Source organism: Megalobrama amblycephala, linkage group LG23, assembly GCF_018812025.1.
Source record: "Megalobrama amblycephala isolate DHTTF-2021 linkage group LG23, ASM1881202v1, whole genome shotgun sequence".
Lineage (NCBI taxonomy): Eukaryota > Metazoa > Chordata > Actinopteri > Cypriniformes > Xenocyprididae > Megalobrama > Megalobrama amblycephala.
In genome coordinates, this window is record NC_063066.1 from 19,102,686 (window position 1) to 19,124,513 (window position 21,828).

The 21,828-nt window shown below is 36.1% G+C and overlaps 2 protein-coding genes across 2 annotated transcripts; both read right to left on the reverse strand.

The window, feature by feature from the left end:
- Nucleotides 1-3,980: 3,980 nt before the first annotated feature.
- Nucleotides 3,981-11,231, reverse strand: LOC125259360 (platelet-derived growth factor receptor-like protein). Its single transcript, XM_048176974.1, has 6 exons — nucleotides 10,267-11,231; nucleotides 9,313-9,616; nucleotides 9,068-9,219; nucleotides 6,765-7,058; nucleotides 6,535-6,674; nucleotides 3,981-4,447 (listed from the first exon to the last, which is right to left on the reverse strand). Exons 1-6 carry the CDS (start codon nucleotides 10,322-10,324, stop codon nucleotides 4,229-4,231), a joined length of 1,167 nt encoding a protein of 388 aa, XP_048032931.1. The 5' UTR covers nucleotides 10,325-11,231; the 3' UTR covers nucleotides 3,981-4,228.
- A 43-nt stretch (nucleotides 11,232-11,274) lies between these two features.
- Nucleotides 11,275-21,023, reverse strand: LOC125259359 (cationic amino acid transporter 2-like). Its single transcript, XM_048176973.1, has 13 exons — nucleotides 20,948-21,023; nucleotides 19,670-19,736; nucleotides 19,017-19,386; nucleotides 18,751-18,906; nucleotides 18,499-18,664; nucleotides 16,138-16,274; nucleotides 15,482-15,704; nucleotides 15,263-15,399; nucleotides 14,961-15,063; nucleotides 14,753-14,883; nucleotides 14,482-14,648; nucleotides 13,300-13,408; nucleotides 11,275-13,213 (listed from the first exon to the last, which is right to left on the reverse strand). The coding sequence occupies exons 3-13, from the start codon at nucleotides 19,378-19,380 to the stop codon at nucleotides 13,095-13,097; spliced, it is 1,812 nt and encodes a 603-aa protein (XP_048032930.1). The 5' UTR covers nucleotides 19,381-19,386; nucleotides 19,670-19,736; nucleotides 20,948-21,023; the 3' UTR covers nucleotides 11,275-13,094.
- Nucleotides 21,024-21,828: the final 805 nt, after the last annotated feature.

The following is a 21,828-nucleotide window of genomic DNA, read 5'->3' on the forward strand; positions in this document are numbered from 1 at the left end:
ATGGAGACATATGACTAGTAATAAATTAATTGTAGAGCTCTCTAATTGGAATTGTTACTAGTAACAATTGAATTAGAGAGCTCTATAATCATAATTGTTACTAGTAAAAATTGAATTATAGAGCTCTGTAATTGTAATTGTTACTAGTAAAAATTTAATTGTAGAGCTCTATAATTGTTATTGTGACTAGTAAAAACCGAATTAGAGAGCTCTACAATTATAATTGTTACTAGTAAAAATTGAATTATAGAGCTCTGTAATTGTAATTTTTACTAGTACAAATTAAATTATAGAGCTCTTTAATTTAATTGTTACTAGTAAAAATATAATTACGACGAGTAACGCTGGAACGTTTTTATGCTGAAACGGCCTTCCATATTGCCAAGGACCCCAAATATGATGAACCTTTTATGAGGGATTCCCTTCCTAAAATCCATCTATATATTTTTATGTATGAAAAAACATTTAAAATGTTAGATAAATAATAAGTGTGACATTATAAATACAACATATTGTTTCTAAACTTAAAGGGTTAGTTCACCCAAAAATGAAAATTCTGTCATTTATTACTTACCCTCATTCCATACCCGTGAGACCTTCGTTCATCTTCGGAACACAAATTGAGATATTCTTGTTGAAATCCGATGGCTCAGTGAGGCCTGCATAGGGAGCAATGACATTCCCTCTCTCAAGATCCATGAAGGTACTAAAAACATATTTAAATCAGTTCATGTGAGTACAGTGGTTCAATATTAATATTAAAATGCGACGAGAATATTTTTGGTGTGCCAAAAAAACTAAATAACGAATTATTTAGTGATGGCTGATTTCAAAACAATGCTTCATGAAGCATTGGGGCATAAATGAATCAGTGTATCGAATCATGATTTAGATCGCGTGTCAAACTTCCAACGGCTGAAATCACGTGACTTTGGTGCTCCGAACAGCAGATTCGATACTGATTCATTTATGCTCCGATGCTTCCTGAAGCGTTGTTTTGAAATCGGCCATCACTATATAAGTCGTTATTTTTTTTGTTTTTTTGTTTTTTGGCGCCCCAAAAATATTCTCGTCGCTTTATAATATTAATATTGAACCACTGTACTCACATGAACCGATTTAAATATATTTTTAGTACATTAATGGGTCTTGAGAGAGAAAATGTCATTGTTACCTATGAAGGCCTCACGGAGCCATCGGATTTAAAAAAAAAAAAAAAAATCCTTCATTTGTGTTCCGAAGATTAAGGTAGGTCTTACGGGTGTATAACGGCATGAGGGTGAGTAATAAATGACATAATTTTCATTTTTGGGTGAACTAACCCTTTAAATGGGCTATACATAATGTTGGATGTATAAACATGAAGAAGAACAATTTCAATTAAAAATGATTTGTATAAGCAACTTTCACAATAAATGTATCTGCTTACGTACTTTAAGAATACTGCCTTGCAACACCAGTGAGCAAGATAAAGGGGACTATAGTGAGAAAAACTCACTAGAAAGATACAAAGCAAACATATAGGCTACAATTCTGGAAAGTATGTATACGGCAAGAAAGGAGAGAAAGATTTAAAAATGAGTCTACCTGTTCGGTAGACTTTAACCATTTTTGTTTTGTCGTTTTATTCTCTGAAATTTTCTGGGGACCCCTTAGAACCTTCTGGAGGTCCCCGGACCCCAATTTGAAAACCCCTGCTCTAGTCTTCAGTGTCACATTTCCTTCAGAAATAATTCTGGTATTTGCTTTGGTGCTCAAGAAACATTTCTTATCATTATCAGTGTTGAAAACAGCCGTGCTGCTTAATATTTTTGTGGAAACCACCTGTTTTTCAGAATCATTTGATGAATAAAAAGTTCCGAACAAGATTTGTGAAATAAAACTTTTGTGTAACAATGTGAAAGTCTATGCATCCTTGCTGAATTAAAAGTATTAATTTCTTTAAAAAACACTTAAATAAATAAAAACTTACTGACCTCAAACTTATGAATGGTATAGTAGACCTATAGACTCCTTCGTTTCTGCTGTTTATCTGGATATGTAAACTGGAGCACAATTAAGACCTAAGCCTGTGTTGTGTAAGCGCTGCATCAGCTTTATAATATTTTTACACAGGTAATGCACTTCCGATGGGAACGAACAGAACAGCCATAATCAAAGAGGTGTATCCTAAGCTCTGACAAATCTGGTTGTTATAATTAATCACAGAACTCTTACAAAATCAGATGCATCTAAACAGACTCATATCTGCCCCCCAGACCTCGTTATATTGAGTAAGACTGATAGTCAGCGGCCTGTCATTACCGCTCCTCTTCGCTCACTCTCTGACTCTATGGCCTCTGGGCAGGAACACACCTGAGTGCACACTATACTTCCTGCCCTTTGAGGATAGAAGAGAGACATCCTGAATGCTTTCATTTAAGGAACAGTAAATGAGTAAAAAAGAATCAGCTTCTGGGCAGTTTGGTTTGTTTATGCCTTTGAAAGAAGTGTTGAGTCTTTGAAAGATCAAAAATAGAGTAAAAGGTTAATATTGTGTAACATTATTACCTTTTTAAAGAACTGTTTCTATTTTAATATAGACCTATTTTGAAATGTATTTTTTTTCCTGTGATGACAAAGCTGAATTTTCAGCATCATTACTAAAGTATTCAGTGTCACATGATCCTTCAGAAATCATTCTAATATGCTGAGACGTTTCAGCCTTTTAGCTTACTGAATTCAGCAACTTCAGTTTACAATTTATTATTACAGTGCTGTGCACCTATACAAGAAAATATGAATAAACATTTTTTTTTTTTTTAACCAATGGCTTCCTAACACATTATGAATATCAATACTTGGGGGTTAAGACAGTCAGGGGTTTCATGGGCTGTAATGGCCAGTGGTGGTTGTTGTGATATGAACACATTGCTTTTTCTGTGTTTTCAACATCACAAATGTGTCGCCCTCTGCTGGTTATGTTAAAGCTGTGGTATTTCTGGGATTCAGTTTATAATAGTAATAGTTTATAAAGGACACAGACAACAGAAGCTGGCATTAATATACTGTGTTTTATTTTCATAGTATAAAAACATATGTAGACAGGATTCAAAACCGCACAATCTTAGAAATGTGTAAATAGCCTATAGTTAAATGTTGTTAAATAGGCTCTAAGAAGACTCTAGACCCTCATTTCTATTGTTGCATGTTTGATTGGCAAATTTTAATTTTGTGCTCAGATGATATTTATATTCTCAGATATACAATCCCCTTTGCTTTCTTGCCCGCAGGGTCAGTGAAACAATAGTAGTGCACATATTGTGTAAAAAAGTATTATTATTGCTCTGTTGCATCTGGTTTCCGTCACAGAAGGAAAAAACACAGTGTTCTGTGAAGATTATTAGAAGCTTGTTAATTTACAGCCATTTAGTAGCTGAGATTATAAAAGGGTTAGTTCCAGTCCTTGATTCTGATTGGTCAATTTGATTCACAGTAGAACACGGCTATGACCGCTTCACCCAACGGTTCTGTGTATCACTACACAACACCCTTAGCAACCACTCTTAGCAATGTAAACTGTTTGTTCTCAATTTATATTGTTCATTGAAGCTTACTGTATAATGTAGAAAAGTATTGTGAGAAAGAGATCGAGTGAGCGAGTTTATTACCTGCATTCAAATTTAGCATTTTCCTTCAGGTCAGTCCTATGTTCATAATAAAAAATCTGTTTAAATGTCCGATGTATTATCCTGTCCTTTTAACAGTTAAGGGGGTTTCCCATGACTGACAGCGCTAGCATTTTTTAATTGCGTCTTGTTCCGTGTTCACAACAATTCAGTCTTTTCAACATAAAAGTCTGACACACTCATAAAGACAATCTTTTCCGCCATCTAATGGCATAATAATGTAACTTCTGTTGCTGTTCACGGTCAGGGACTATTTTTTCCGGCGGAAGGAAGGCTTTTAGTAAAAGTTTACTTCATGAAAGTTGCATTGATACATATTTTTGGCTTTAATATTTGTATTGTGTGGTAACCGTTTTATAAAAGCAATAAGGTACGAGAGGCTAGTGCTCTATCGTGAATAAGTCACGGCTGAAGGGGTTGCAGGCACTCTGCTTTGCGTCGTGCCTAACAATGACTTATTCACGTCACGATACAGCACAGCCTCTCGTACTTTATTGCTTACATATCTGATTGACATGATCCAGGTTTTCAGGTTTCTGTGGGACTTCTTTGACAGCGCTTCATGGTTTCTTAGGCTTGGTGTTGGTTTGTGCTGACTGCACTTTGACAGAGGTAGATGCAGACCTTGAACCCTGTAGGTTCTGAGCTGTGCAGGTGTATGTTCCTTGGTCAACCTCTCTGACCTCATCCACCAGCAGTACTGTCTGCGATCGCTGTCGGTTCTGCCCATCCACCTGCACTGTCTGCACACTGTCCTGGGTGTACATCGGGCGCCCAATCTGATAATGAAAAATAAAAAGTAAATATAAATAAATAAATATTTTAAATAATGAATTTATTTCAATTTAATTTAATTATAAATTTATTTTACAAAAGTGTGCTGTATCATATTTAAGTCTCTAAATTGTTAACATGATGAAAAACCTGTTGTACACAGTCTACTACTTGCCTTCTATCATCTGATCAATAGTTATACTTTTATTTTTTGCAAGTAAAAGGTCTTTTAGTAATTCTATCTTTTTGCTGTGAAATCTAATACATTAAACATTAGAATAACTTTATATTGTTAGTAATATTTCAAGGTGAACACTTCCTGGATTGAAGCGTCTGAAGTTTACTTGATTTTCCATACTTAATTTATTTATTTTGAAAAATCATGTTAAAATGTGAGTATCAAATATGGTGTATCAGTCTTTTGAGGAATGTTTATTTCTACATCTCAATCATTGTGTTGCATTATGTCTTCAGAGCTTTTATCATAAAACTAAGCATTTACATATCATCTTACTAAGACTTAATATTGGGAGATATAGAGTGACAACTCATATTTATATGCATTTTATGAAAGTAAAGTCTGCTATACTGTGTACAGATCTTACTGATTTACATGACAAGCTATCAGAATTTAATTTTACTTTTTGGCCATATAAATATCAGCAGCAGCTGTACCTAATTGCATATTTCTGCTGAGTTTGGGCTTCTGAATAAAAATGAGGTGTTTTGTTCCTCCTATCTTTTATATTTTGTCTAATAGTTCAATAACTAATAACAATAACTTTCATTTCAACAAATTAGATTTTTCAGAAAATGTCAGGCTTTATAGGGTCAATGTTTTATTCAAAAATCTATGTTTCTGTAAATACAAAATATATTTAAAATATTATTAATGTCCCCCTGTGGTGAAAATCAAATTTTTAATGTTGTTTATATCTATGTGGTGTTTTTAATATGCTTTAATAAGACAAACCATGCACAAATTCATAAGACAACATTGCTAAGTATTTTCTCTTTAAAACTGCACTGATCTAAAGACAGTTTCAAAAACCCGGTTTGAAATCGCTGGTGTTTCTGACATCACAAACTACCTTGTAACCAATCATGTCAGCGCGCCGGCGGGCTTTAGCAGCATATCATTAACCTTGACCGCTCTGAAGCAGAGGAGTCTCAAAAGAAGCCAGGTTATCCCGTTATATTTTTCTGTTGATATGAAAAATCTTGTAGATATAATCTATATATATAATCTATTTTTAATCTCTATAATAAATATGTATAATTCAGATTTTGATCTCCATATCCATTTACATATATTATATATATCTTCCAAGGGGTTTTTTCCCTCCTAGGACTTTTTTCCCAGTGTTAGCACGCTGGGTTTTTCTCCTAGGGGTTTTTTTCCACCCCTGGGAGTCAGCCGACATTGGCTTAATGTAGCACCATTTTGTATATGTTACATATTACCACGCTTGTTTGTACAGCTTATTTTTAACCACTTCCCTTTTTTCTGTGCTTCTAATATGTAAAGCTGCTTTGAAACAATTACCAATTGTAAAAGCGCTATATAAATAAATTTGACTTGACTTGACTAGATTTAGCAATATAGCGGGTGTATGATGTATATTACAATGTTATGATGAACTATATGCCTTTCTCCACTGACGTTCTGAGTTGTTCAAAACGTTTGTAGGGATGCTGATTTTTAGAAGGCAGCTGTCTGAATGGGAACATGGTTTGTTAATCATTAGCAACACATTATTAGCTGTTTGATAACGTAGTCAAGCAAAATGCTAATCATATTAATTACCGTTGTGTGTCTGACGTTGTAAAGAGCGATACCCTTGTGCAGCATTTACCTCAGTAAGTTGACCGAGTGGATTTTTGAGCTTGTGGAGGTTGGGCTGATTAGCATATTCATAAATCCACGTATAATAAATGATGCAATGGTGTATAGTTATATTCAAGCTATTTTAAGGCACTAAGTTTTTTCCCACAGGAAAAACTGTTTAAATATGTAATTTTGGTGATCAAACTACAGGGGGACTCACTAGTTTGTGAGGCTGTGTGTATTTGGTATACCCTCTGGTCTAACCTTTTGCCCAGGATATTCCCAGGTAAAATCTACCACCACGTCCTGCTCTCCCACCACAGTGCATGTCACCTGGAGATTCTGTCCCACTGCCACAGTGTCAGAGGATGTCTGGACTGCAGGAAACGGAGGGGCGGCTGGATCTGCCAGGGTATATACACGCATTCTGAAATCATTTCTGCAGTCTGGTTTATATGGTCACATGCTTATGTACTGCATTAAAAAAATCTCACAGTTGACATAGATGAGCATGTACTTGGTTGAGCTCTGGCGAAGGTTCCCCAGGCTTGCCACACAGTAGAGAGAACCAGCATGATACTGTTTCGGCCTGTGGATGGTGAAGCCCTTCTTGACATCAAAGGAGATCTCTCGTCCATCCACTTTCACCTCCATTGGAGGAAATTCCCGGTGTAAAGTCACCTTTGCTAGTGGAGATGTCACCTGACATGGCAGGACGGTGGGCCAGTTAGTGCGAAGCTGAATGACCTCGTAATAATCAGAGGAAGGTACAAACAACTCCTGAGGGTCTAAGAGAAAAATACCAATGAACAATTGCCATATCTGTGTTTAAATTGGACTCTTGAGCAAATTGTGAAAGGATGAAGTACAGTCAGACAGTCACTATTGCAAAATAATCAGTAAGGGTATGTTTATTATTGTTAACTAAAACTAAAACCATAAAAATACATTTTGCCAAGACAAACTTTCTAATTTTTGTTTAGTGTAAAGGATTAATTCACTTCAGAATTAAAATTTCCTGTACCCCCATGTCATCCAAGATGTTCATGTCTTGCTTTCTTCATTCGAAAAGAAATTAAGGTTTTTGAGGAAAACATTCTAGTATTTTTCTCATAAAGTAAACTTCAACAGGGATTAAAGGGTTGAAGGTCCGACCGTTTCGGACCTGGGATTAAGTAGAGCCCTTTGAAGCTGCATTGAAACTGCAATTTGGACCTTCAAACCATTGATCCTCGTTGAAGTCCACTATATGAGGAAAAATCCTGGAATGTTTTCCTCAAAAACTTTATTTCTTTTCTTTTTCTCACCCTCATGCCATTCCACACCCGTAAGACCTTCATTAATCTACGGAAAGCAAATTAAGATATTTTTGTTGAAATGCGATGGCTCCGTGAGGCCTGCATAGCCAGCAATGACATTTCCTCTCAAGATCCATAAATGTACTAACAACATATTCAAATCAGTTCATGTGAGTACAGTGGTTCAAAATTAATATTATAAAGCGACAAGAATATTTTTTTGTGCGTTATGAATCTTTTGTGTCGAATCAGCGGTTCGGAGCGCCAAAGTCACGTGATTTCAGCAGTTTGGCGGTTTGACATGCGATCTGAATCATGATTCAACACAAAAAATTCATAACGCTCCGAAGCTTAACGAAGCAGCGTTTTGAAATCAGCCATCACTATATAAGTCGTTATTTTGTTTTTTTGGCACATCAAAAATATTCTCGTCGCTTTATAATATTAATATTGAACCACTGTACTCACATGAACTGATTTAAAGGTGCTAAAGAGGATGTTTTGTTTTATACATTTTTGCAATATTACTTGAAACTGTCTTTACTAACTGATAAAAGACTATTTATTAGGTGCACTGAAAGTAATAATATTAATATACATCATCTGTGCACGAGGTAGAGCCTTAAAAACATCAGCCAATCGTTTACACAATCATTGCGTAAACGATTGGCCCTCTGGCTTGTCAATCACTGCCATGACGTTCCTTGTGAGAGACGAGCGAGGCTGCGCTCTCCAGTAACTTTCCACACTCTACAGGCGGCGCATGCAATGTTTTTGTCAGGAGACAGGAGTAACGTGCAGATTATGAGTTACCTGCGGTGAGTCCGACATAATGAATCCACTAACACAACACAGCGAATGCCGGTGGTAAACACTAGTGTTCAAATACTTGTGCACGAGTTTTGGGAGGCGTTCCCTCGAAATGAGCTGTGAAGGAGGGGGGTTGTTCTTACGCATGCGCTCATTTCAAAAACTCACTAACAGTCTTTGGTTTCTCAGTTGACGAAAAGATCCTCTTTAGCACCTTTAAATATGTTTTTAGTACATTAATGGATCTTGAGAGAGGAAATGTCATTGCTGGCTACGCAGGCCTCACTGAGCCATCGGATTTCAACAAAAAATATCTTAATTTGTGTTCTGAAGATTAACAAAGTTCTTACAGGTGTGGAACGGCATGAGGGTGAACTAACCCTTGAAGAAAGAAAGAAAGAAAGAAAGAAAGAAAGAAAGAAAGAATTGCTATGGAGAGTGGAGAAAATTAGGAAATATCTGACCGCTAAATAACGTGAACCAAGTATTCCACAGGCAAAATAAAATATTTAATATACATCTTTAATACAGATGTAGGCAACTAAAGCTGGAATACACTATACAACTTTTAAATTCTTAACTCAGTTTGGGTTTGTGGGAGGCAAACCTCAATAGATTGCCTATAAAATCACCTATAGAGTACTTGTACAATTTGCACACTGTTCCATCACATTACACTCCCATATTACCTGAGAAAAAGATGAAGACTTTGACACCTTTGTCATATTGTTTTCTGCAGTCTTTATCCTCACAGTACATGGGATAGCAAGTGTACTCCCCTGTATCTGCTGCTGTTGCATTTGCCAAAGTCAGTGTGCCATAACGTTCATGTTGAACTGTCCTAAAAATACAGACAAAAACAACAATTGATTCATTGAACTAAACTAATACAATCAAATGTGATCCCAGATTAGTGATCACCGTTAGCTCATACCTGAGTCGTCCTTCATCATCCTCTTCCAGATATGCAGGAACAGCCCACTGGACAGGATTTCCTTTACACCTCAGCTCTAACACATCACCTGCTTGGACAGTCAGCGTGTCGCCCACTTTCTGGAACTTTCCCTTGTTTACCACCTGGGTGAGGTATGTCTGGGCTTCTTTGGGGGTTTCAGGAGTGGTTTTCACTTTAGATTTGGAAGAGGTTCCCTTTCCTGGCCCCTTCACAGTCTTGGACTTTCCATTTGGTCTCTTCTCAGCTTTGGTCTTCGGGTCAGGTTCAATCTTTTGGCACATACCTGTTTTTCATGCGACAAACCATTCTGAAACACTGTCGATATTTAACTCTGTTCATATTTATTATACTCAGTAATTTTGACATTATTCATGCATATCATCTGTGCATTTTATACAATGTGACTTACATTTCATTTACAATACATTTTATCAATTCATGTATTCCATGAAATTCCACATGGTGTGATTTTAGCACCACTCCGCCAAAACCAGTTCAGTATATAGGCCTACTTTGCCCGTGTAAGTTACTTATAGTTAGTAGAATGTCTACTTGGTCTATTGAAAACATGCCATCATGAGAAAGTGTTTTATCAATTTATTTAAATGGCAGTCATCTTGGACTTATACTGACACCTAGTGGTGTGGATACAGCATCATGCACTGCAAAGGTTTTCAGTTACTCTTACTAGGCTACTGATGTTATTCTCTGTGTGTGTACATAATTTTAAACATTTCTCATGTGTACAAAACAGAGTAAAACTTACTAATGCACCAACAAAATGATCACATTTATGTATTTTATATGCAACTTTAAATGTTTTACATGCATAGCTGCTTTATACAGTTAAATGCTTTTCTTAATCTCCTTTTGTTACCAAAAGTCACTTCTACTTAATGTACAATGTGGCCTCTTGAGAGGTAAGATACTCACCAAACTGAATGATCAAAAGAGAAACAAGAAAAGCAAATAGCACCACCCTCCACTTCATGGTCGAGAATATTCACAGCGACCACAAACAAACTTTAGTTCACTCTGGTATACGTTCCCAGATCTTGAGCATACATGCAGAGAAGGGAAAACTAGAAAGGTAGCACTAGAGGAGGAACCGAGTGTGTAAAGTGAGGGGTCAGATGTTTATGAGAGTCGCATGCACACTCTAAATTCCTCTGGTTACATTGAATCCTTTCTGTGTTCATTCTACCAATCAGGGCTGGAGGAGAACTGCCCATCCAACTGAAAAAGCAGCCAATGTTTATTTAGCTGTAAAAACTCAGAGACGTCAGTCTAAGGTTTGCTAGCTGTGAAAATATCTGTCACTAGGCTACAATGACTACTTGGTAAACTTAAAATTGCACTGCAAATGACAATACTATCGGCCTATAAACTCATTGCCCGGACTTTGCTGCAGAATGAACCAGTTTTCTGAGCTTTTCGGTTTGATTTAATAATCTGATTAGTATGCCACAGGTAGGATTTTGTGAATGGTACTATTGTTCTATATTGTGAATGGTAATATTGTGCCCTCAGAGTTGAAAGTAAGATCAAAGTCTCTTAAAGGCACATCAGTTCACTCAGTAACTCCTCTGAGCAGCTATTTTCTAGTTATGCAAGTACAACTTGAACAAGGAGAGGCTGAAATATCCAAAACTGTCTGCCAAGCGTTCTTTTTGTTACATCAAAGTCAACAACAAAATCTGACAATGTTAATGTCATAAATTTTCTTCATTTTACTCAAATCATGCTGAAAAACGTTTTTTTTTTTTTTTTTCATGAATGAAGCATTCTCCCCCAACCACAATAAACTATCAATTAAATGTTTGGGGTCAGTACAATTTTTTAGTTTAGTTTTATAGTTTTTTTTTTTTTTTTTTAAAGAAGATTGTATTTAGTATTTTTTCATGGCCAATTCAGATTCTGATTTATTTAATTATTTTTACAATCAAATTGGGCGATTCTGATACTGGTTGTGGATATTTTATTATTATTATTATTATTATATTGTTTACTTGCTTTATAACAAGTAAACTGGCCTTTAACAAAAATATCTAGCCATTTCAAATTAGAAGTAACCACTGCATTTTAATCACAATCCGTGTTTTCTGTTTCAAGGATTTTTAGGGTTTACACAACAACAATGTACTAAAAACAGATTTTTTTATTTGCGTTTTTTTTGTGTATAGGTGACAATGTTGTTAAAATGATCCCCATCACACGGCTCCATGAAAACGACTAAAACTACTAAAAATACTGTATTATTCTTGCCAGGCCAATAGATGGCGATGTCACTTTGTCAAGAAACACTATAGGTAAGACTTCACTTTATAGGCCACCCGGCAGTTAGCATCACACTGGTTCCCTCAACAAAAACCCAATCCATCTTATTTTTCAATGTGGAAGTAAGGTGTTTTCTGTGAATGTGCGAGACTTCAGATTTATTAGCTGCTATAGGGAAATAACAAAGTGCATAAACTGTAAAACTGTTTGCGTCTTTATAATTAAGACAATGCATTAAAATAATATGGTAAGAAATACCAGTTTGCAATATCAAGCAGCATAACAAGCTGTTTTGTACAGCTAAAAGAACTGGAAGCGAATGACACCGGAAGCCAGACACATTAAATTTACAAATGGCCTGAAAATAAGGTGATTTTTCCATAGGCTTTTGGATTATCTCAACAACAACAACAAAAAAGCTCTGTGATCAACAAAAGTTTATGAAAAAAAAATCCCCAAAATCCTAATATCCTAATATCCCATTCAAAATGGCACGCTGGAAAAAGAAGTGCTAAAATGCTAACTCGCTTCTGCGTTTTGGCCTACAAAGTGACATTATACCTGCTCCAATCTATAGACTGAACACGTAATACACATGCGCATGACGTCTTTGTTTTCACAAATTCCCGTTTTTGTAGTTTACACAGAGATGATAATGGTATCAGTTTAAAAACTTCCACTTTGGATCCCATTTGTGTTTTCAGGCCCCCAAAACGCCGTTGTCATGTAAATGAACAGCCAAAACACATAAAACGTTTTCTGTTTTTAGTTGAAAACGTTGTTGTGTAATCGGCCCCTTAGTTTGTTTTTCATCTAATTTTCATCTTATGTGGCAACATTAAATGTTTTTCATCTAATGTTGCCTTGGTTATTCATTGTTTCATTGATTTACCCAAACCTGTTCCTAATTTGAGAATTAGTTCTCTGTGAATAACGCCCTCAGTTTCTTTAGTTCATTGTCTGGTGTTGTTACGTTGCCTTCGCATGTTTGGATTATTTTTGTGTTGGATTATACTCTTTTGTTTCATTTAATAAAGATACGCTGCATTATAGATCTGCTTCATCTCACCTCATCTTCAGCAATCTGTGACAGTAATGGCTGCTGAAAATTCAGCTTTGCCATCACACATAAAATATATTAAAATAGAAAACAGATATTTTAAATTGTAATAATATTTCATAATGTTTCTGTTTAAAGCATAAGAGACTTCTTACAAAAGCATTAAAAAAATCTTACCAACCCCAAACTTTTGAACGGTGGTGTATAGTTTAACAAAAGATGTCATAGTCAACTTGAAGATTCAGTATTTATTTATTTATTCATTTATTATAAAAAGTATAAAAAGACAGATTATTTCACTGCAAATACGATGAAAGTTCTAGTAAAAGAAAGAAAGAAAGAAAGAAAGAGAAAGAAAGTTGCTTGCTGAACTGGCATCTACTTGACGGATGTGACAGGTGCAAAGAAGTTGTGGTTTATCAATTTATTTTGGTCCATCTTTATCAGATTTGGATTCAGTGGTTTCAATGGTGACCTGACTGCTGAGTAACCTTTGCCTCTGGACACTGTTCCTCACTCCATATCCAAAGTATATGAGGAATCCTGAGGAAAAAAATACATATTTACATATTTTTAAACCATAAATTTGGATTTAACTTACAGCAGCATTTCATATTTGCATTGCATACCGCCAGCCATCCACACAGCGTAGCGAACCCAGGTGTCTCCTCCCAGTTGAACCATCAAGTAAATGTTGATGAACACACTCACCACAGGGAGTAAAGGCAAGAACGGTACCTGTGGTCACAGATAATGTGAGATTTATCTTATATTACATTATATACAGTTTTTCATAGTTTTTACAAGATAATAGGGGTGTAACGGTACACAAAACTCACGGTTCGGTACGTACCTTGGTTTTGAAGTCACGGTTCGGTACGGTTTTCGGTACAGCAGGTGGGGAGAAAACTAAACATAAAATTGCTTCCTTACTTGAACATTATGCTACTTTAATATTAAAGGTTAACAAATGAGCCCAAACAATTAGCCTAAATTCAATTGCTTTTTATTTTTAGATAAAATAATCAACACTCAAATAACAAATTGTAGGCCTGTGCAAACATGTAAGCTGCACCTAAGGCAGTTTTTGCATTAACTTCTAAATGTTTTTACTCCAATTCGTTGTTGAAATATAATCATTTCTACACAGTGGCTATCATTTTCACAACAGATTTGTTTAAACATACATTAAATAGCCTAATCAGGACATCACTAAAAGGTTAAGTAAAATTTAATGATTATATAGGCTAATACAGTGCATATATTAAGCGAAAGAGTTCATTTCTCTAGCGAACTAACAAACTTTGGACACTGAATGGCTTTTCTGAGTTAATTGCTACATGACATATTTTTTACAAGCTGTTTTATTGACGTCTTTCTGCCATTGAAACACCGATTTAGCGATTATAAGAGATATGACCATTTCAGTAAGTTGTACTGTATCTTTAAACATACCTTCAGATGTTCTTTCATGTTTATTCTTTAACTAGTATTAAAGAGGAAGAGATGCGCCTGTACAGTGAGCTGTCACGGCACATCAAAGCGCGTCAAAATGGCATTTTCTGTTTACATTTCGTGATTTCGTGGACAGAATTTGAAGGATGACACTTTATTTCTTATCGAAAGTAACAAAACGCAGAGCTTATTGTGATTATTGGTGGTAAATGGTGGTTAGGGCAATGTTGCAATGTAATGCTTCGGTACACACATGCACCAAACCGAAAGCCCTGTACCGAAACGGATTGGTACGAATACGTGTACCGTTACACCCCTACAAGATAATGATGTTGCTTTAGAAGTCGTGTGTTCACCATGAAGGAGGCTTTGGTTGGGTTCTGGGGTTGTCTCCAGATAATGAGGACTGTGAGGAACATTATGACCAGGATCACGGATACACTCATAACACTCCAAAGCTCCAGCAACAACAAAGATCTGATAGCTTTGCTCATCAGCAGTGACAGAATAAGCACCAACGCAACTGCAAAAGCAAAGACATGAAATCATTTTGCTTATATTTCTGGATGCGGTCATATTTATGTGCGATTTCTGTAGAATTTCAGTATGGTAAGGTTTACTACACACCAAGAAAAACTGTGCAGGTTGTAACAGTGCTTGAAGTTTCTTTGGTAGGGTTCGAAGGGGGTTTCAAAAACCCAAAGGTGGAGGTTGTGAGTGTGCGCAAATCATTTTCCTCTGAAGCTGTCTCTTGATACCTTTGAAAGAAACCACTTTTAGCTTCAAAAATTTGCATCACGGTGCTAGAAGGGAAGTGTGGAGCTGGGAATACAACCTTAGTATGAGAATACAAATAGCCACAAGTGTGTAGGAGAAGAGGGTTCCAATCGACATCATATCAACCAATGCCTTCAGGTCAAATAAAAGAGCCATTATTGCTGGAATAAAGCAGAGCACATGATTGCCAGGGCTTTTGTATTTTAAACAAAAGCTGCAGCCTATTTACTGTTCATCTCATAAAGAGAAAAATGCCCCGGTCTTATGATTTGGCTTAGTCGGTCAAATGTGGGAGATGAAAAAGAGGGCCGAATTATGAGATCCGATTTGATCCGGTCATTTTTTTTTCAGTCCACTTACCCGCCACAGTTCCAGAGGATAGTGTGGCCACCACTGGACTCTGCCGTAAGCTGACTTTATATAGTGATTTGAACATGAGTCCATCTCTGGCCATGGCGAACAGGACACGGGGCATTGGAAACATGGACCCTAAGAGACTGAAGATTAAATGAAATGTCTGTTACTGATCTGATACATGGTAGAGATTCAATTCTCACTCTGACTTTTTTTTTTTTTTACCTTGTTGACAGCGCACACAGCGACCCGACTGCCACAACATACTTTGCTGCAGGCCAGCCAATGTCAGCAAAGGCCACAGGCAGAGGACTTTGAATGTTGAGTTGGTAGTATGGCACCATCAATGTGAGAGCAGCAGAAACGCCAAAGTACGCCAGGAAACAGATAAGCAGAGAGGCCACAATACCCACAGGTATAGACTTCTGAGGGTTCTTCACCTCTTCGCCTAGAAAATCAGTTAATATTCATGACTGCTGATGATAACACATACAGTACACTACTGTTTTGCTACTTATATTTAGGAAAGATTTATATTTTAAATCATCTTTTAAACTTTCTATTCATCAAAGAATCTTGAAAAAATGTTATCATGATTTTCACAAAAATGTTAACAATATTTTCAGCATTGAAAATTATAAAAAATGTTTCTTGAGCAGAAAATCAGCATATTAGAATGATTTCTGAATGATTATGTGACACTGAAAACTGAAGTAATGATGCTGATTGAGCTGAAATTCAGCTTTGCATGACAGGAATACATTTTAAAATATAAATGTTGAAATTGAATCAAATAGAAAACATATATATATTTCATATAATATACTGTTTTTACAGTAAATTATCAAATAAATTCAGCTTTATATATTTTTCATATTTACCTGTAGTTGCAATGCAGTCAAAGCCAACAAATGCATAGAAACATGTAGCTGCCCCTGCCAGTGTCCCTTCAAATCCAAATGGAAAAAAGCCACCTACTCCGTACTCAGTAGTGACATTGACGGTGGATGTCAGGTTGCTTAAAATAAAGAAGAAGAAGAAAAAAAAACAGAACTGTGTATATGGCTGAATTTGGATTAGCACTTGCATAATATTTCTGCTGTAATGGTATGGCAGTAACATAGATGCAAACTCCTCACCTTTCAGTGAAAACTCACCTTTTTGAGATCAAAATAGGTCACTTATGGGATTTGCATAGATCCAATGAGAAAGTGTTTTTATGGGTTGGGGGGTGGGGGAGGATGTCTGAGATGTGGGAACGGTGAAGAGAGAGAGGGCAAACAGTTTGCAGTTTAGCTCAGTATTGCCCTCTAATCAGCCAATATTGTCTTAAAAAACCACTTCATCTTTTTATAACATGAGGTTTTGACCAAATTATTCAGTCTTGATTTTGGTGAGATGTTGCAACAATTTTTGTGTGTGTGTGTGCGTGTCAAAAATTATTAATACATTTTAAAAATCCATTAAAGTAACTACAAATGAGCATGTAAAGCAAATATCTTTAAAAAAAATTCTGTTCGGAGCATGCCCCCGCCCCACGCAATGTTCTCACCTTTCCCCCCCTTACCTGTTTGCATCCCTACAGTAAGAAAAGCAGTAGTATGCTACATTTTTGTCACATGACCTCAATTATGTGCAGTGAGGTCATGTAACAAAAACGTTTGAAATGTCTAAAGCATGTTTAATTCAGCAATGGTGCCCAGTCATTTAAAAAAAAAATGCAATGTTGTATTGCATTTAATCAATTTTGTGTAAAAACATCTTCACTTTTGGCATTAAATCGTGCCTGATTTTATTTTTGCAAATGCAATCATTTTTCAGTGTATTTTACATATAGTGAAAATTTGGGTAACAGTTTACAATAAGGTTTATAAGTTAAACATTAGATAATGTATCAACTAACATGAATTAACAATGAGCAATACATTTGTTACTGTATTTATTAATCTTCGTTTTAACTTTAGTTAATGAAAATCCAGTTGTTCATTGTTTGTTCATGTTAGTTCACAGTGCATTAACTAATACATACATTAACTGAAATTAACATTAACAAAGATTAATAAATGCTGTATAAGTGCAGTTCATTATTAGTTCATCTTGACTAATGTAGTTAAAGGTGCAATATGTAAGAATTTTGCAGTAATATATTCAAAAACTACTAGGCCAGTGTTATATATTTTGTTCACTTGAGTACTTACAATATCCCAAACGTGTGAGGAGTCGCCTGTCAACTGCGTCATACCCGCGTTACCCTCGGTTTCTGGTTTTATTTTGTAGAAACCATGGAAACACCAAAGACGCTTTAATATATTACACGTTTTAATAGACAAGGGAACAACTGTTTTGATATATTTATAGACAGAAAACTAATTGTTGTTATATAGCTCAACACGTTTAGTCTTATTGTTTAAATCTAATTTTCTTGATTTTTTTGTGAGTATCATGCTTTACCATACCTCAGAGAAAAACACTATTTTGTCAAGTAGCTAACATAGCATAATCAGATGCTATCATACAATACGTTTTAAAATTAATTGCATGGCATTTATCAACACAAGCCATCCAGCATTTAATATGATATTCTAAAATTTATCTATCTTACTGCAGCGTGTCTCAAACAAGTGTCTCACAGCAGCCACCGAGCGAACGCACAGAGTAACGTTATAACATCATTTTCAACACTCTCAAATGTATCTAATATGATAAACAGAGCTGCGTTACCTCATACTCATGACCGGAAAAACGGAAGCGGCGCCGGCGACTGTGGCATAATAAAAGTTCTGCTGCTTGTGAGGCGTGTGTTGCGCAATCGCTCCAGCGGCCTCGTTCAGCTCCCACAACACTCAGTCCTGCTCTGCTTCATACTACAGTAACAATAATAATCTTATCCACAAACATGATTTCTTCCCGAGTCCTTTCCCGATTGTCATTAAGCTACGCCTGTGTTTTGAATAGGCCTCTAGCGACCTCTAGACAGAAAATTGTACATATTGTAGCTTTAACTAATGTTAACTAATGCACCTTATTGTAAAGTGTTACCAAAATTTGCATACTGTATATGCACTGTACCATGTATAGCATCAGTAGTATAAAGTAGTATTCTATTTTGAACATTGCCAAAACTGCATTCATATAACATTCAGAAAGAAGATTTTAATGTTTATAGATGGAAAGGATTATAAATTACATTAAATATGAATATACCGAAAATTCCAATAAACTATAAATACAAATGTTCTTACTTATGCAGTGCTGTTGCATTCAGGATGATGTCTTCTGTGATAAACCAGTTCTGCAGGTTTCCCTTAATGAAGCCAGCAGTGATGACAAATATCAACACCAGTATATTAACACTAGTAAATATCTTGTTGACCGTAGTTGATTCTTTCACACCATACGCAAGAAGAGCTGTAAGAAAAATACTGTAGATAATGTCTAAGCCTTTGCCGTAAGTATAGAATAATGAATTAGATGGTGTATGATTAGTCAGATACCAGAAAGTATCATTATGAGACCAGCTGCAAAGAAGTCTGGGTAGGCTGCCAGGCCAGGCAGCCCCATAGCTGCATATTTGCTAAAATAATCAGCCATCACATTTCCAATGAGATCATCAAATGTACCGCTCCATGCCCTGGCCACACTTGATGTGCCTAAACCAAGAGAAAGCTCTGTTAATACTTGACCTATCTTGATCTATCCACCCATCCATCCATCCATCTTGCTGATCTTGCATATTCATTGGCCTTTAATTTCTACTTACCGATGACATAGGATAGTAACAAATTCCATCCTGTGATGAAGGCCCACACCTCTCCTACAGTCACATAGCTGTACAGATAGGCAGATCCGGTCTTAGGAACCCTTGCACCAAACTCAGCGTAGCAGAGCCCAGCAAAGATAGAAGCTAAAGCAGCAATGAGGAAAGAGATGATAATACTTGGTCCAGCCAGGGTCCGGGCCACCTCCCCTGAAAGCACGTAGACTCCGGCCCCTAAGGTGCTGCCCACTCCCAAAGCCACCAGGTCCAAAGTCGTAAGACAGCGGCGAAATGTGGAGACCTCTCCCTCCGGTTCCAGGGGCTTCCTGCGACACAGGCCCCTCAGGAAAGACCGCATCGATTGCATTATTGGCTGTTAGTGAGGGAAAAATTTCAAATGTTTATTTTGAAAATTAAATTGTTTATGAGGTTACAAATATATGAACAATTATAACAAATGGTTAATGCTGTATCTAATCTTTTATCAAGCATCATATCAAATATAATTTTTAATATCATTTTCATGCTATTGTGTCATTTGACAACTAATCTGGATTATGCAGTAATCACCCTAAAAATAAGTAGTTTTTAATCCTTTGCATGTTGGTTATTCATTTGTAAAAATAAGAATAAATTAATTTTTTCCTCCTATTTACCTTATCACAATGTCTTCATGTTTTCACAAGTGCTGAGATGTTTTCTTTGTTTCTATCCTTTGAAACCCTAAATAAGGAAACAAAAAAACAGAGCTCTAATTTAAGAATGAACAGATCAATGTTATCTACCACTATCTTTTGAACCTCAAATGATTTTTTTTTTTTAAATAATTACATTTAAAGGGATAGTTCACCCAAAAATGAAAATAATGTCATCATTTATTGAAGTAGTTCCAAACATGTATGAATTTCTTTGTTCTGCTGTACACAAATGAAGATATTTGGAAGTATGTCAGTAACCAAACAGATCTCGCCCCCCCATTTACTGCCATTGTAGGAAAAATAAATACTATGGAAGTCAATGGGGGGCGAGATCTGTTTGGTACTAACAGTTTTCCAAATATTTTCCTTAGTGTTCAGCAGAACTAAGAAACTCACACAGGTTTGGGACTACTTGAGGATGAGTAAATGATGACAGAATTTTCATTTTTGGGTGAACTATCCCTTTAAGAATAAAAACATAGCATGGATCCACTATGAATTATTAAATCATTTCATTCAAGTGATTCTGAAATAAATGTGTCGTTTCATAGGCCACTTTAACATCATAAACAATATATTTATTAAAGTCAAACTGACTGAATCTTTTCCCTAAAGTATTGGTATATACTGATATGATGTCATGTGTCCTTCACTTTCTTTTGCATAACGTATCCTTCTCTGAACTCATTCAGTCTAGACAGAAGCCTGTTCTGTGGCTCCATGAGATAGTAATGAAGAAAGATAGAAAAAGCTGCTGGTTGATAGGCACACGTTCTCTTTGTGTGATGGCTTTCTATAATCTGCCAACAGGAGATTTATGATCCATCCTAATCCTGCAAGGAATCTACTGCAGCATACCTTTATTCTATAACACTGATCACATGCTATGAAATGCCAGCCTGAATGTACAGAACTCAGTGTGGCAAGAAAATTGTACTATTCTACTTTAATCATTTTACTTTTTGAAAATATTTCATGTAAGGAACTATTTACAAATATGTGCATTATTTTATGTTTTCTAAATGCATGTGAAGCAGGATTTGTTTTAGTATTTTCCTTATTTATTTGTTTGTTTAATTCATTTTGCATTTATTTACACCTGCACGTTGCACTGAAAAGTGATGCGTAATTCTAAAAAATATCTGCCAATCATAAAATGATGAGTTTTATCAGCAAAATAATGCGAAATACATTTCTTGATGCATTCAATTAGTAAATAAATTTTTGTTTCTTTACCTTAATTGTGTCCGCAGAGAAGTTTGCAGTCTGTATCTTCGTAATTACTTTGTGTAAATGTATCTATTCCTGTCACACCAATGAGGGCAAATGATTTTTTACAACAATATATACAAGAGTGGACTGTTTGACCCGCCCACTCTATGGCATTAGCAACAAAGTAGCCTTTCTTTCCGCATTTCTCACTGGCCCCATAATGTGCTCATAATTGCTGCCAAGGCACAGCGTGAGGATACTATTCCATGTTGAAAACCAAAGATACTTTTGTAACATTTCTGTGAGGTTACGATGGCTTTGTATTTCAGCAAATACTTACACAACAAAACAGGATATTGTTTCATGCAAGAAAGAAATATGACATTCTTATTAAACAATTTGCAAACGTTTTGAGAAGTCTGCTTCACTTTATGTTCACTAGATGGCAGCATAGCTTTGCCATACCTTGCTGTTGACTGACAGTTTATGCTACAAAGAAATCAGTGCTTAGATGGTGACCTTAATGATTTACAGTGCAGAAAGATAATGCATTTCCTGACCCCAGCAATTAAATCATGTTTTGTGAGGAACTGTAAAAAAGTGTTGGACAATACCTAAGTCTAATGAAACAAAGTGCTGTATTTAGAGAGAAAAGTTTACTATAAATGACTAGTGACCACATCGGGCTCCCCTCTCCCTCCGTTCTGCTCTACTATGCTGTTCTGATCTGGAATTCCTCACCCTCTTACCGGAATGACTAAAAGGCTTGGACAGAAATAGCCCTGTCACAATCTCACGCCAAGGCAGGCATGATCAGCCATTGGATACTAGAGCATATCGGCAACACTCTGCCTTTCTCTTAAAGTTGATTCATAAATCACTGTGTTTGACTTTGTACTGGGCTG